The sequence below is a fragment of the Podarcis filfolensis genome (genome assembly GCF_964270895.1).
Source record: "Podarcis filfolensis genome assembly, chromosome: 10".
NCBI lineage: Eukaryota > Metazoa > Chordata > Lepidosauria > Squamata > Lacertidae > Podarcis > Podarcis filfolensis.
In genome coordinates, this window is record NC_139612.1 from 6,609,721 (window position 1) to 6,624,033 (window position 14,313).

General features: G+C 43.8%; 1 protein-coding gene across 2 annotated transcripts in view; it reads right to left on the minus strand.

Moving 5' to 3' along the window:
• RELN (reelin) overlaps nucleotides 1–13,959 on the minus strand; it is a 291,904-nt gene extending 277,945 nt beyond the window's left edge. Inside the window, exon 1 of one of the 2 annotated variants that reach the window (XM_083574837.1) lies at nucleotides 13,404–13,959. In XM_083574837.1, the coding sequence (XP_083430963.1) occupies nucleotides 13,404–13,665 (262 nt within the window). In that variant the 5' untranslated portion in view covers nucleotides 13,666–13,959. The remainder of the gene's footprint in view (nucleotides 1–13,403) is intronic. The other variant, XM_083574836.1, reaches the window with a different exon arrangement.
• Between the last annotated feature and the right edge of the window lie 354 nt (nucleotides 13,960–14,313).

The window sequence follows — 14,313 nt, forward strand, 5'->3', positions numbered from 1 at the left end:
TAGGTGAGATGTAAGACATTTCTAATTAAGTTACAGCAGTTATTTATTAGTGTGCATCTATGTGCGTATAAATCAATGTGTCGTTTGCATGCAAATCAGTATCCTCATTTGGGGCGATGCGTAGGTGGTCACCCTACTTTCCACTGAATAAGAAAACACTGGAGATTTGTGGGCTTTTGTAATAATGGCTTTATTTACATACAGTAGCAGCCTATGTAGTAGAAAGCCACTCTCCTCACACTGGTGTTGCTGCAGCTTACCTGATACAAGCTGTAGCGGGACAGAGGGGCAGTGAGTTTGGAGGTGCATGGGTGTACCTGCAGGAGCACTGGAGTGGCTCCACTGGTGCAGCTATTCAGCCCTGATCTCACTGCCACCAGGCCCTATTCCACTCCTGCCCCATCCAGGTAATTGGCAGCAACACCAATGTTAGGAGAGCGGCTGTGCCCTGCTACCTGGGCTTTCAGATATACAAATAGGTACATAAATGAGCCAACCATCAGGCATCTCTACAAAACAGAAGACTTGTTACCCTCTTGGAGTTCTTTTTTTCTTTTGGGTGATTATGGGTCACAAATTACTAATGTTTACAGGCAAAACCAGCAGTGTTGGGTTTAGGACAATGTGGGCAGTTCCCCTGCACAGGGTGCCAAGGTGAGGGTGAACAATTTTGTCCTTGCTTAAAGTGCCATATTAGGGATGCGGGTAGCGCTGTGGTCTAAACCACAGAGCCTAGGGCTTGCCAATCAGAAGGTTGGTGGTTTGAATCCCTGTGATGGGGTGAGCTCCCGTTTCTCGGTCCCTGCTCTGGTTCGCCAGAAGCGGCTTTGACATGACCCACATGACCCGGAAGCTGTCTGCAGATAAATGCCGGCTCCCTCAGCCAGTAAAGCGAGATGAGCGCCACAACCCCAGAGTTGTTTGCGACTGGACCTAAAGGTCAGGGGTCCCTTTACCTTTAAGGCACCATATTACCAAAGTCTGCCCCTGAAACTTATAGAACTGTATATGAGTTTTTACTTAAATGTCTGATTTAAACAAGAATTTAAAATGGTGATGCAATGACCTTAGGTTAGAAGCAAGTAATGTACTACTTTTTTTTTTAGCTACTTTGCTACTAGTGCTCATTTGACACTAAGTAAATGAAAAATAGAAAGGTGAACAGGATTTGAGATAATAAGAGCAATGCTCTTTCTAGAAATAGAAGTGTCATATAGATAAAATAGTATGGAATACCTTTCAAAGGTTACTTTTAAAAGAAAGAGAAACCACTATTCAGGAAACTGAGAAGAACAGAAAGGACGCTTGTGGGGTAACAAATGCACATGATGAACTTTCTGTCAAGGCCAGTCAATAATACATTCCCTTCCTCTCCAATTTTTTTGCTTACTTCCTATTATGCCTTCTCCTCCGATTATTCACTCTGTTTTCTCCTGGCTTGGCTTTTTAGCCTGAGTGAGCCACACCATGTATTGCAATAACAAAACAGCAGCAGGAGAGGATTAGAATCAGAACCACAGTGGGCGGAAGAGTTTAACCCTGTTCCCTCTGCTCGTGTCCAGGCAAGAATCCTACCCAGTGCTGCAACTTGCATTGGAAAGGAATCTCACAATGCTGCTGGAGGATGGGGTGGCAGAGGAAATATTTTTATTTTAATAACCAGTCACATTAAATGCAATAATGTGTTTAATGCAACATGCAGTTTGACAGTTAGAGAAGGACTGATAAGGAAAGGAGTGGCCAAGCAGCAGCAGTTGTTTTGTGTCACGGCCAGGAAGGTGTACAGAGGCTCTGAACAAGGAAGATGGATAAGAATGCATTCGCAATGTATTCTGGCAGATGGATGAGCTGAATCTGCAGCAGACTCAGGCTTGCTCTAAACTTGTCACCTGGAATATGTGTATTGTTTATCCCTGCAGTCCTCATGGTGTTCCTGGGTTTGCGAACTAATTAACACACCAATGTGGAGCCAGCCAGTTTGTTCAAATCTTAGCTCCTGAGGCTGAAATTTATGTTTTAGAAAGGAGAAGCGCTCATCACCCACAAAGTTAGCAGCACCTCTACTAAAGTATCAAAATGTGTTTTGTTTTTTTCAAATAGTTATAAGCAAGTACCCACCTCACGTTGGGGAAGAGAATTAAAATTTTCTGATTGCCTCTTAAACATTAGGTCTAGATAAAATTAGCATTTTCAACACTGCAGCATTAAAAATGTGAGAAGTACTTTTAGTTTTAACTCTGCATTAGCAAAATGTTTTGTCTCTGAATATGTTTATGACTTTGTAAGGTACAGCTCCATCATCCTCAGCTTATCTTGGAGAAAAAGAATGATCAATGGTACACTTGTAGCTGCTCCCTCTTTCTGAACGGCGTTGGGTCTTGGTGCCTTCCTCAGCCTCAGTACAACGGTTGGCAGTCTTAATATTAGCCATAAAAACAACCAGCCCTTTTCTTTTAGTTTGAAATGAGGAAGTTGGGTCAGTTCCCATCAGGGATATGCTGCAAGCTATTCTTCAGGATTTTGCGCATTTCTGTACCTGAAAGCCATGCTCATCTGTGTTTCCCTTTTCTGGAATCACACGAGTTTTGTGTTCCCTTTGTTAGTAAATTTATCATTTCAGTACCCGCGTTTGTCTTCAGGGTTTCCTTTTTTACCTTTTGTGAAACATTTTTGGCTACTGCCTGTCCTGGCAGCGAAACACGCACAAGTGATGTCCTTTGCCGTCACCAGTCCTCCTCATTCCCACCAACTCAAATGCTATGACAGCATCATTCTTGGGTATTTTGGATAAAAAATGGTGACCACCAAAAAATGGTACCAGTGGGAGATGCCACTTTTTGTGGTAACTTTCACACACACACACACCTCTCAAATGCCTCAGAACAACACTGCATTGGGGTATTTTGGAGGGATATATCATCAGCTGGTCCTGGAGGCTGCAGTCTTGCTTTGCATCTTCTTAATTGAGCCTACCAGTCATTTCTGCTTAAATAATCTTGGGTGGCAGAGGGAAGCAAGACACATGCCTGACAGATATGATGCCCACCAAAATGCCATGTTGAGAGTAATGGACTAGATTTCCCATTGGTTCAATTAAAGGCATATCACGTAAAAAAGAAAAGAAAAGATGAAATCAACTAGTGGTTGACTTTCGTCACTTCACTGTGTCAAATTCATCTTGCAAACTCTTAATTGTGTGTAAAGATTGCAGCCAGCAAATGATGAAATAGTACATATATTGATCCAGAATGTGGCAAGTTGCAATCATCACATTTCCCCAAACCATTTCAATGCACCGAAATCCATTGGAAAAGTCCATTCAAGTTGGCAGCTGTGGGGGGAAAATAGCCTTATAAAAAAACACAAACCATCTTGACTATGAGCCATTTCCTTACATCATTTCAATGGCTTTTACAAAAAAAAATTATATGTAGGCAGCATTATGTGCATTACTGGAAAACAGTACTAAATCCAAGATGATTGTGGTGGGTATAGTCAGATGCCTATTTTATCTTACTGGCACCTACAATAAAATGAAAAGCAAAAGATATTTATAAAACTGATATACTGCTTAATGAAAGGGAAAGCATTCCAGTAATTTTAAGAAAAGATGGAACAGACACACATGGGGAGTTGCAAAAACAATCTGGGCAGCATTTGTTGCCAGAAAAATGAGCCACACACAGCCAGTTTAACCACATACATTGATTGGGCTATAACAGTGATAGCCAAGTTAATTTGAAAGATGATGGCAAAATAGACTGCTTAATTCAGAAGCAATACAAGCAAAGAGAAATCAGTGCAGTGGACTAATAATATAATTCTCCCCCTCACCCTGGGTTGTGTCCAGCTACATTCTCCTCAGAATAGACCCACTGAAATTAATGGGCTTAAGTTACTCTTATCTAGTCATTCCATAGAATCAAAGAATCATAGAATTGTAGAGTTGGAAGGGCTGCCAAGGGTCATCTAGTCCAATCCCCGGCTATTTTATTTCACTCCCCCTTTTTCCCCCTTGTTTGCAAAAATATGTAATTGGAGAATTGTATCACTGCACCACTACACAATTTGGCAAGTTAAGGGGAAAAGGAGAATAATCAGGGAAACTGGGCTCATTTTTTGAAATTCTTATGGTGGATTTCCAATAAGCTGAAATACATTAAAAAGTTGAGCTCTGGGTCAAACATGAACACCTGTAAAACTCTGCTGATTTTGATAGTAGAGGTAATAGCAGAAGCATACTTTTAACTTTATCATTGGAATCAGTAGAACTTAAAACTTGTTAGTATTTAACTCACATTGAAATAATAGGTCATGCAATTTGCTTCAGTGTTTGCTTATCCAGAATCAAGCCCCAAGTGAGTGTTCATATATGTTTGCAGCCTTAAAAGTGCTTAACTTTGGCAGGATTGTGACCATACTGCCCAAACGCAGGTTAGTATTTCAGTTTTTTATCTATGAAATTTGGTGATTAACATGATGGTGGCAAATGTAATGTTCACATATTTGAAATACGAACTTTACAATTATATACTAATATTTTACTATCCCCTCCCACAAAAATGAAGAGAAAATGAGCTAGTTGTGCTCACCCCACAAGTTGCTTAAATCCAAAAGTTATGCATTGACAATAAGAAATGTGTGTGCCCCATTCTAAAATTAAAAATTAAAGCTTATACTGCATTAATCCAAAATATTAATAGGTATCAGCTGAAAACTTCCTCTATAACCAGGGCTTTGGTTATAACAAGGGGGCTGTTGGTTTTTATGTTTGTTTGTTTGTTTGTTTGTTTGTTTTTGATATGTATTTTGTGTTTTTATTTTGTATTTTTATGCTTCAAACCACACTGTGATCTTCGGGTGAAGTTTGGTATATTCTTAATCCAAATCGATACTCCTATTATTTTTCATTTTAACATCCTAGCGCAGATGGAAAAGTTACGAATCATAGTAACATCACGAACTGTCTAATACAAAACCTGATGTGGTAAGACGTTTGGATTTAAGTGTTCATGGGACTAGGAGGCAATCCAATGAAGTGATTGGAAGGACTGTCATAGCACAACATGGTCTACCAACATTTGGCAGATTTGCTAGCACAAATGTCTAAGAGCAGCATGCTATTCCTCACAAATCGAAATCAGAGATTTAATAAGTTCATAACATTTGCTATCCTGAAGTTAGACAAAAGAACCTAGCAATAGACCATCTTTTCTATAGTTAGTATATTGAATCCAGCAAAACTTATGTATTTTGTTGCATATCGGTAAAAAAGTAGTAATGTGGATTGTAAGTGGAAGACCACAGATGTTATGGTGCAAAAGACCATATTATACCCAACTTGGCACAAGTGGGAGGAATGTGATCAAAAGCAGCAGCAAAATCCAATATGCAGTGAACATTTTCCTTAAACAATATGAACAAGCAGGAAATGTTTACAAAAAGGTAGGAAGCATGTTAAAAGAAGACTGCAGCCTTTATGAGGTGCTATTGAAATTCTCATAACAACTTTGGGATCACTAAGCAGTGCTGTCCATGACACCATTGGAAGAGAGACATTGTTCTCTTTCCTGATTACATAACTAACAGAGTGCAGTGACACCTCTGTTTGGCCCTAGAGTCAGACATAATAAAAAACGTTCAAAAACAGTGGAGGAGGCCAAGTGTGGAGCCAAGCACAGCACGGTTTCAGTGGCCGACTCCTTCTCCTTCTCCTCCTCTTCTTGCAACAGAGGGGAAGGAACAGAGAAGCAGCCCCCAGATGGTGGTGGCAGCAGGACGAAGAAGCCGCTAGTCACTGAAGCTGCATTGCTGCTGTGCTGCGGCCACATTTGGCTCTGCCCCAAACGCCAAATGATGTCACACACCCCCATTCTCCTTCAAAAACTGGTGCCTCCGATTCCATATATAAAGGGTATATATGCTTTAGTCTGAATGGAGATTAGCTCCGTGAAGGAAAAATATAACATGTGAAACAGGCCAAAGTCTCACAAAAGTTATTTCAGAAAAGATGGGAATGATAGGAGAGATAACCATCTTCAAATGTCTCAAGAGCTTTTACATGGAAGATGGAGCAAGCTTGTTTTGCCCTGCTCTGGAGGGGAGGACCAAAACCAATGGATTCAAGTTACAGATTCTGACTAAACATTAGGAAGAACTTTCTGACAGTAAGAGTTGTTTGATAGTGGAACAGTCTCCCTCAGGAAGTAGTGGACTCTCCTTCCTTGGAAGTTTTTAAGCAGTGGTTGGATGGTCATCTGTCATGGATGCTTTAGTTGAGATTCTTGCATTTACAGGGGGTTGGACTAGATGACCCTCAGGGTCCCTTTCCAACTCTACAATTCTATGATTCTAGACTGACATCAAACAGGGGAAAATATTATGTTTCTTAAAAGTTCTAGTCTCAAAGCTTTGGGGGCCAATGGGCACTGTTTTCAGAGTCAGAGCACTTTCACATGAAATTAAAATCCACCCAAAACAAGATTTTCAAGGCCAAATTCATACCAAGTGAAAGTAAGGGGAAATGTGTGTGTGTCTTATGGAGCGAATGCAGGCTGCACAGCTATCCCAGAAGCCAGAAGAGCAAGAGGGATCACTGCTTTCACTGCGCAGCGGTCCCTCTTGTTGTTCTGGGTTCTGAGATTCAGAATTTTTTCTCTCTTGTTTTCCTCCTCCAAAAACTAGGTGCGTCTTATGGTCTGGTGCGTCTTATAGAGTGAAAAAATACGGTATACCTTGATTGGCTTCTGGGTATATTCTATCCAATCCAGGTTCTCAAAGCAAAGTATTGGCCTTCACTCACTTTGGCACTGTCTTATGTGTGACTTCAAGTTGACCAGAACTGAATACACTCCATGTTTTAACTCTGTTGCTGTCACTATTTTGCAACGATTCAGTTGTTCCTAGGTAAGTTACTGCCCAACTATGGATTTGGGGCCCCCCTCCCCATTTGTACCATCACAGTTTCATTTGTTTGCTATGTTTTAACACTGGAACCTTGGACCAAACAACACCTTTCCTTATATCAAATTCCTGGTGCTGTTTTAAAAAGCAAAAAGAGTCATCTGAACTAATCTGAAGTTTTAAGAAACACTTTTTAAAAATCCTGTGTGTGTATGTTTTCCAGCTTCTATACTGATTCTCTGTAGCATTAGGTCAGAACAGCTGGACTTTTGTGGCATTTTCAGGCATGCACGGCTCAGAACAGATTTTCAATATAATTAAGCACAGTCAATTCATTTATTGAAAGGAAACTAGAGTGATATAATAAGGCATTTAGAAATAAAAGGGAAAAGCATTATATCCAAAGCATTGCCCTGATGTTCATCAAACTAATTAAGCCTATGTGTGAGGAAGCCAACTTGTGGCATGAGTCAGTTACATGTTATACGCATGGAGGATGGGGGATACATTGCTCCTCAGTCACAAAAAGAGGGTCCTCAGTCAGTTTAAAGTGTGAACCAGCCCAACATCTCTAATGGGCATTGCAGAAGTACATACCTATATTCCAAAACAAGTCCCCTAACTAAGCAGATTTTCTGCTTCTTAAAAGCATTTAATCTACAGATCTGAGTCTTCAGACGGCAGAGCTAGAAATAATAGAGACTGACTTGCTTTATGTGCAACATTTTGCCCAGTTTGATTATATCTTTACACAAGGTCAGACCCTTGAATTGTATGCAATACAACTAAAACTTTCTCCTTTTTTTGCAATTAGAGAACTTTGGTCACAAATCATGGCTACAGGCTGGTAATACACAAAGTATTTTATTTCACAAAAAGGTGGTAGTTCAAGTCTGACTGTGTGTGATAACATTACATCAATTGCAAATGGAAGGAAATTATCTAATTAGTAGTTATGTCCCTGAATCCTATTCATGCATTTATAGCACACCATGTTCATGTGGGCTTGCTCATAAGTCTTATTTGCATTTATATACCCCATCTTTCCCATTCCCTTCACCTGACACCTTTTATCTTCAAAAGAACCCCCATGAGACCAAATATATCCACACCATCCTGTAAAAGCACACAAAATGCACATGTAAAGCACATGGCTTTCCCCAAGGAATCCCGGGGACAGCAGTTTGCCAAGGGTGCTGGAACTGTAGCTATGTGAGGGGAACCTACAGTTCCCAGAATTCTTGGGGAGAAGCTATGAACTTCAAATGTTCTTTAGACTGAAAGAAATCAACTGGTCCAGATTTGCTGAATGAGGATTGGAACCTGGGTCTTTCCAGTCCTAGTCTAGCCATTACACCACATTCTGATTTGTTTGCAAGGAGGCTAGGTGGCATTGCGTCAAATTGAGTGCCATCTCACACTTCCCAGTGCATTTCCCTTATCACAAAAAGTCCAGTATTTTTGGGAAGCGGATTTGTTGTGCCAGACCTCCCAATCAACTGTAATTGCAAAGGCTTGAATTCGCTGGTATGTGATTGAATGCTACTTGAAAATAGCAGCTGAGAAGTGCTCTCAGAATCCAGCTTACTCTGTGCTGACAGTTTGAGAGAAGAGTTTAAGCAACAGAGCATATAATTCAATTGACTCTCTCAACCTTTTCCATAAGAGACTCTAGCTCTTAGCTCTCAGATCCCCCTCCTACATATCTGTGGAGATTCTGTGGCATTATCACATGATGCTAAGAAGCCCATCTCAAACCATCACTTGTTTTTTGTGCCACATCTAAATGCTGTTCATGTGCAAGAGAATCTGGAAGAAATATCAAATGCATACATGACATTTATAATAGTCATATTAAGGACCCTTTTAAAATAAAGCTTATTTAAGTCTCAAGTGTGGAAAAACTACTTAAGAGTTGCTCCTTTGTGGTCACCAGAAATTCTACGGGCCCCAAGTATTTTACTTGGGTATGAACATTTGCTTTTGGCTGATATTTGGACAAGAAGGTGCCACTCAGGGTGTGTGTTTTTCTCCCTCCCTCCCTTCCACAACAATAGCATATTACTAACATTCCTACATGATCTTCTAGTATCTACGCATCTAAAATATTTGAGGACAAACTGATAAGAGTGAGAGAAAGCGTCCATTACAGACAATTGAGTACAAATGCCATTGGCTAAACTAAAATATACATGTGTTAGTAGCACTAGGCAACTCCTGGCATTCTTGTTGTAATAAAACTTTGAAATGTTTTGATCTCTCATAAATCCTTTCATATAAATAAGTGAATTCAGACACAAATAATACATGCTATGATGTTAAATGTGCCTTGTTTACTTTGTAGCAATAGTGTCTCAAGGTATTTTGTTCTGGATGTGCAAAATATCACATATGGGTGCTAAGAGAAAGTGGTTGCCCTGTCACAGTCTAGAGTGAAGTCATAAATAATGAGGGTCTACATTTATTGTTATTTTATTATTATACAAACAAAAAAAAACCAAAAGCTCTTGGGGTTCTTAAATAGAAAATGTGAGTTGCTGTTTTGTGGGCAACCACAAAAAAAGCTGCATTTACATGATCACATTTCTTAAGATCCAGAAATTTGCTGATGGCCAAGAACTGTGCTATGCAAGCCTACACTTTTGGTTTGCTCATGTGAAAATGGCAGGGGCAGTTCATGAAAGTTTTTTTTATGCTAATGGCCAAACCAAAGGTAATGAAACTCCTTCCCTCTCCCTCCCCACACCCCATACAAGTGCTTCTTCCACCTGTTTCACCCTCTCTGATTTAGGCTGCACTTATATACAGAAATGAAGCCAAGTTAATTCAGTTGGACACACATCCAAATAAATGTTTAGGGTATTGGTCCGTCTCTGCTTTATCCTGTGCATTAAGTGAACTGAGAGGCTAACAGAATATATACAGATTTAGGTCATGTTGGGGGTGTTGGATAAACCAGTTTAACAGAATGAAAAATAAAGATAAAAGAAAGGGGAGGTACATCTAAATGACTCCAGTGATAAACATGGATACTAGGGGTCTAAACTTTTTTAAAAAACATAATCTCCTAGGGATGAATACTGACAGGGGAAAATGGCTTGATGGCTGTCAATCCTGGGCAACATCCAAGCAAGAAGGAAGGTCCTTCCTGTATATACTGGCAGGTGGCAGCAGTGGTGACAGGATGGAGTGTGATGTGCAGTTGCCATCATCATTCAATTGCACATCACCACAGCTCAGCACTGCTTGGCCCACCATTCTCTTGCTCCAACAACCCCCCCCCCCAGCTGTGATGTCACCCAAGATGTGCTCCCACTTCCAGCATTACCACTGGAGGCAGAGCAGCTACTGGAGTGCTCAATGTGAGACAACTTACAGTTAGAAGCAAAAATGGAACAAGCAGGCAATAGCGTTCCGGAAGACTAAGAACTATGGGAAAAGAAATAAAAGAACGACAAAACAAAAGCAGCTTTCTTTATCTCTGTAAAGGTACCGTAATTCCCTCTTGCTGTGAAAAAATCACTTCAACCTAACAACTAGAGCTCTTCCATTTAGGGACAAAGAAGAAAATTAAGGTCAATGTAGGATCTTCCAATAAAACTTGATTGGTTCACTGAACCCAGCTTTGAGCGTCTGACCTAACAGTCTCACTTTCAACATTTATCGTCAAAATTATCCCCATCCTTGAGGTCACACTGAGTAACAAAGCTCAATCACTTCTGGGGTCAAGCCTGTGTCACAATCATATTGGCTGATCATTCTTACGGAAGTTAATGGGTGACCTTCAAATGGCACCACTCAACTCTTTGTGTGCATTTACCAAGCAATGGAACTGCTATCTATTCAGACGGGGCTCTGTACTCTAAAGGCCACTGAGGGCAGTGGAAAGTCTCTCTTCCAAATCCTAAGAGCTTTTGCATGATTCTCCAGAAGCAAAAGAAATGCCTTTGACGACCAGCTACACAGCCCAAGAGAAAGGTATCAACAAGGGCAGTGAGCATTTGCACACCAGTGCAGTAAAGGTTTTAACACACAGTTTGAGACAAGAGAGGTTAACGTTCACTCTAGGCTATTAGTAGTCATGCTACCAGGACCAAAATAGAAAGGAACCCCCAAGGATTCATTTGTCTTCATAATTTACATCATAAATGACATACAAACTCTGCAAGTAATCACTTATTTTTCTTTTAGGTCACAGTTAACAAGTAGCTTAGCTTGAAAATATCTACAGGCGATACCAGACAACAGTTTCTATTTGAGCAGGTTCCAATCAACTAAACGTTCTTGAAGTCCTAATTAAATCAATAAAACTACTTTATGTTAAATCTCTGTCACAAGGACGTAGCCAGCAGCACCTGTCTTCTTTCCCCTTTATTAATTAGGATTTTTATCCCACCCTGCCTGTCACGATGTCTTGGGGTAGAATACAATATAAAATACTCCCACCCACTCTCAGACAAGCAGCAGTGTTTAAAATCATTATGGGCTTTGAGGCTGGAACAACACTGTGATCCCAAGCATGTTGGCTCAAAAGTAAATCCTACCAAGCTTAAGGACATGTGTTACCCTCCAAGTGAGCATGCGAAGTACTTTGTAGTAAATTGCACTGAACTCAATGGAACTTTTCCCATGTTAGGTTCATGCTGCGCAGATCCCAAACAGAACAACCAAAATGTTCCCTCTTAAACCCACCATTCCCCCACACTGTCTCAATGCGCAACCCACATACCATGTAAATTAATAAGGAATTATAGTAATTTACAAATGAATTTATGAGGAATTATTAGCTAATGTTTCATCTACAGCATTTTTAATGGCATCCAACTTCCAGATAGTTCAGGATGGTGTTAGGAAGATAAAAAAAGAAGGTGAAACCCATGTATATCCCTCTCATGCAGTTTAGTGGGTAGCCCAAAGTCATTCACATGAACTTCATGGCTTAACATAGATTTGAACCCAGATCTCGCTGCCCCAGTTCCAGCACTCCATCAAGCCAATACAGCACAATAGCTTTTTATCATAAATCTTTTATTTGAAATAAAAACACAATTAAGATTGAAAAACACATTTAAGAATCAATAAATTAACCCCAAACACATCATCTGAAACATTACACAGCATTTTTTTTAATAAATACCAAAGGACACTGGAATCATTGTCCTAAGCACAAATGTAAATGCAGGATTTCCTCTTGCTATTCCACAATGTCACCTTTTCCCATCACTAACCCCTCTGCTCTAGAGACAAAGCCTGTCAGATTTGTGGCAAACTAGAGAAAAAAGTAGTGTAATAGATTTTTGAAAAGTTTTCTAGACTGCAGATTAAGGGATGGAGATCACAGGGTGTCTCGACTTCATTTTTAAAGAGGAGGCGCGCGCAAAAGCTCTGAAGACAAAACTAGGAAGCGAAGAACAGGAGCAACGGGGGTGGGGATGGGGGGCTGATGGGAGACTTGCGCTGAGAACAAGGGAAGAAACCAAATTCGTTGCCCAAAAATGACTTGGGGGGCAGGGAGTACTTCGGGTTACACCACATAAATCCATTTCCTCTTCCCGTCAAACCAACTGACAGGCCTGCTTCGGCGGGGGCAGGGGCGCACACTCCCCCCCCCCCCGCAAAGGACTAGATCCATCCTTAGCCAGGCTAAACCCACTGAAATCAACGGGATGTAAGGTGGTCGTGACAGAGCCCCACTCCTTTCCTATGGGTTTTTTTTTTTGTTCTGCGCAGCAGTGGCGTAGCGTGGGTTGTCAGCACCCGGGGCAAGGCAAGTAATTTGCGCCTCCTAACCCGTGGATTTGCGCCCCCTAACCCGTGGATTTGAGCCCCCTAACCCGTGGATTTGCGCCCCCTAACCCGTGGATTTGAGCCCCCTAACCCGTGGATTTGCGCCCCCTAACCCTAACTCCCAGATGTTGCGCCCGGTGCAGCCTGCCCCCCCTGCACCCCCCACGCTACGCCACTGCTGCGCAGTGGCGTAGCGTGGGGGGTGCAGGGGGGGCCGGCCGCACCGGGCGCAACATCTGGGGTTAGGGCAAATCCACGGGTTAGGGGGCGCAAATCCACGGGTTGGGGGCGCAAATTACTTGCCTTGCCCCGGGTGCTGACAACCCACGCTACGCCACTGCTGCTGCGCAAGTCTTCGCCTGCCTCCAGCCCCGAACTCAATGAATGAAGGCACCGGCTCCCCCCCCCCTTACGCCCGCACCCTCTCACCCAGACCCAGAAAGAGCCGGGGGCAGAAGCCGCGAACCGGCGGCGAAGGCGGCCTGAGTAGCGGCGGAATCCCCCGGGCGCCGCCGCGCAGCCTCGAACCGCGCGCTCCGAAGTGGCCCCTTCTCTGAAGTGCGGCGCGCCGGTGTCGGCGGCGCCACACGCGCCCTGCAGCAACAACGCCCCCCCCCCCCACGAACTCCCTTTCTTCAGGCCAAGAGCAGCAGCCGAGACCTGGAGGAGCCCCTCACAGGTGCTTTTCATGGACGAGAAGCGTCGCCCCTTACCGTGGTATTCCTGCCCCGGCACGTAGAAGGTGGGGTTTCCCGCGATGTGGAGGGAAATGAGCACCTCGCCCTGCTCGCCGTCCCCCTCCAGCTCGCCGTGGTGGGTGCAGAGGAAAAAGAAAGGCGAGAAGCGCGGGTAGTAGCCCGCCGCGCCCTTGGCCACCTGGGACGACGCCCAGAGCATCACGCCCAGCAGCAGCGCCCCGGCGGGGAAAGTCCGTCGCCGTGGCCGGGGGGCTGGCGGGGTCCGCTTGGGCTCCATGCTCGGCTCGCCAGCTCCTCACGGTCATCCAGAGGCGGGGGGCTCCCCCAGGAAAGAAGCGGAGGCGGAGAGCGCCGCGCGCCGAAGGCGGGGAGCGAAGTTTGACAGGAATTGGGGCAGACCCAGAAGTTTGGCGCCGCCGCTGCCCCGCCAGCGACTCCCCGCCGCCGACAGAGAGAAAGACAGAAATCGCCTCAGCCGCCTCAGCAGCTGCCACCTCCTCCTCCTCCTCCTCCTCCTCTCCGTCTCCCTCCCGCGCGCCCGCTCCCCACACCTTCTTAAAGCCGCGCGCCGGTAGCTTTGATTGGGGAAGGGGGCGGCGAGGAGAGAGAGCGCGCGCGCGCGAGGGAGAGAGAGCGAGGTTCGTCTTTCCCGCCCACCGCGCCCTCTGCCCTCCCGGGGGCAACTGGAGGGGCGAGCCGGGCGAGGCCAGGAGAGCGCCCGAGTCCGACGAAAGAAGCAGCCACTGAGGCGCTGAGACCGAGGGAAAAGATGAGGCGGCAAAGCGCCGGAAATAATGGATTCCCCTTGGTGGCTGAGGGGGCAGCGAGGGAGGGGCAGCTCTCCCCGCTTGGTTGTAGTTGCCGCTGCCCGTGAAGAAGAGGCGGGCAGGGAGCTGGAGGGCGACTTGAGCGGAGCCACTTGGCT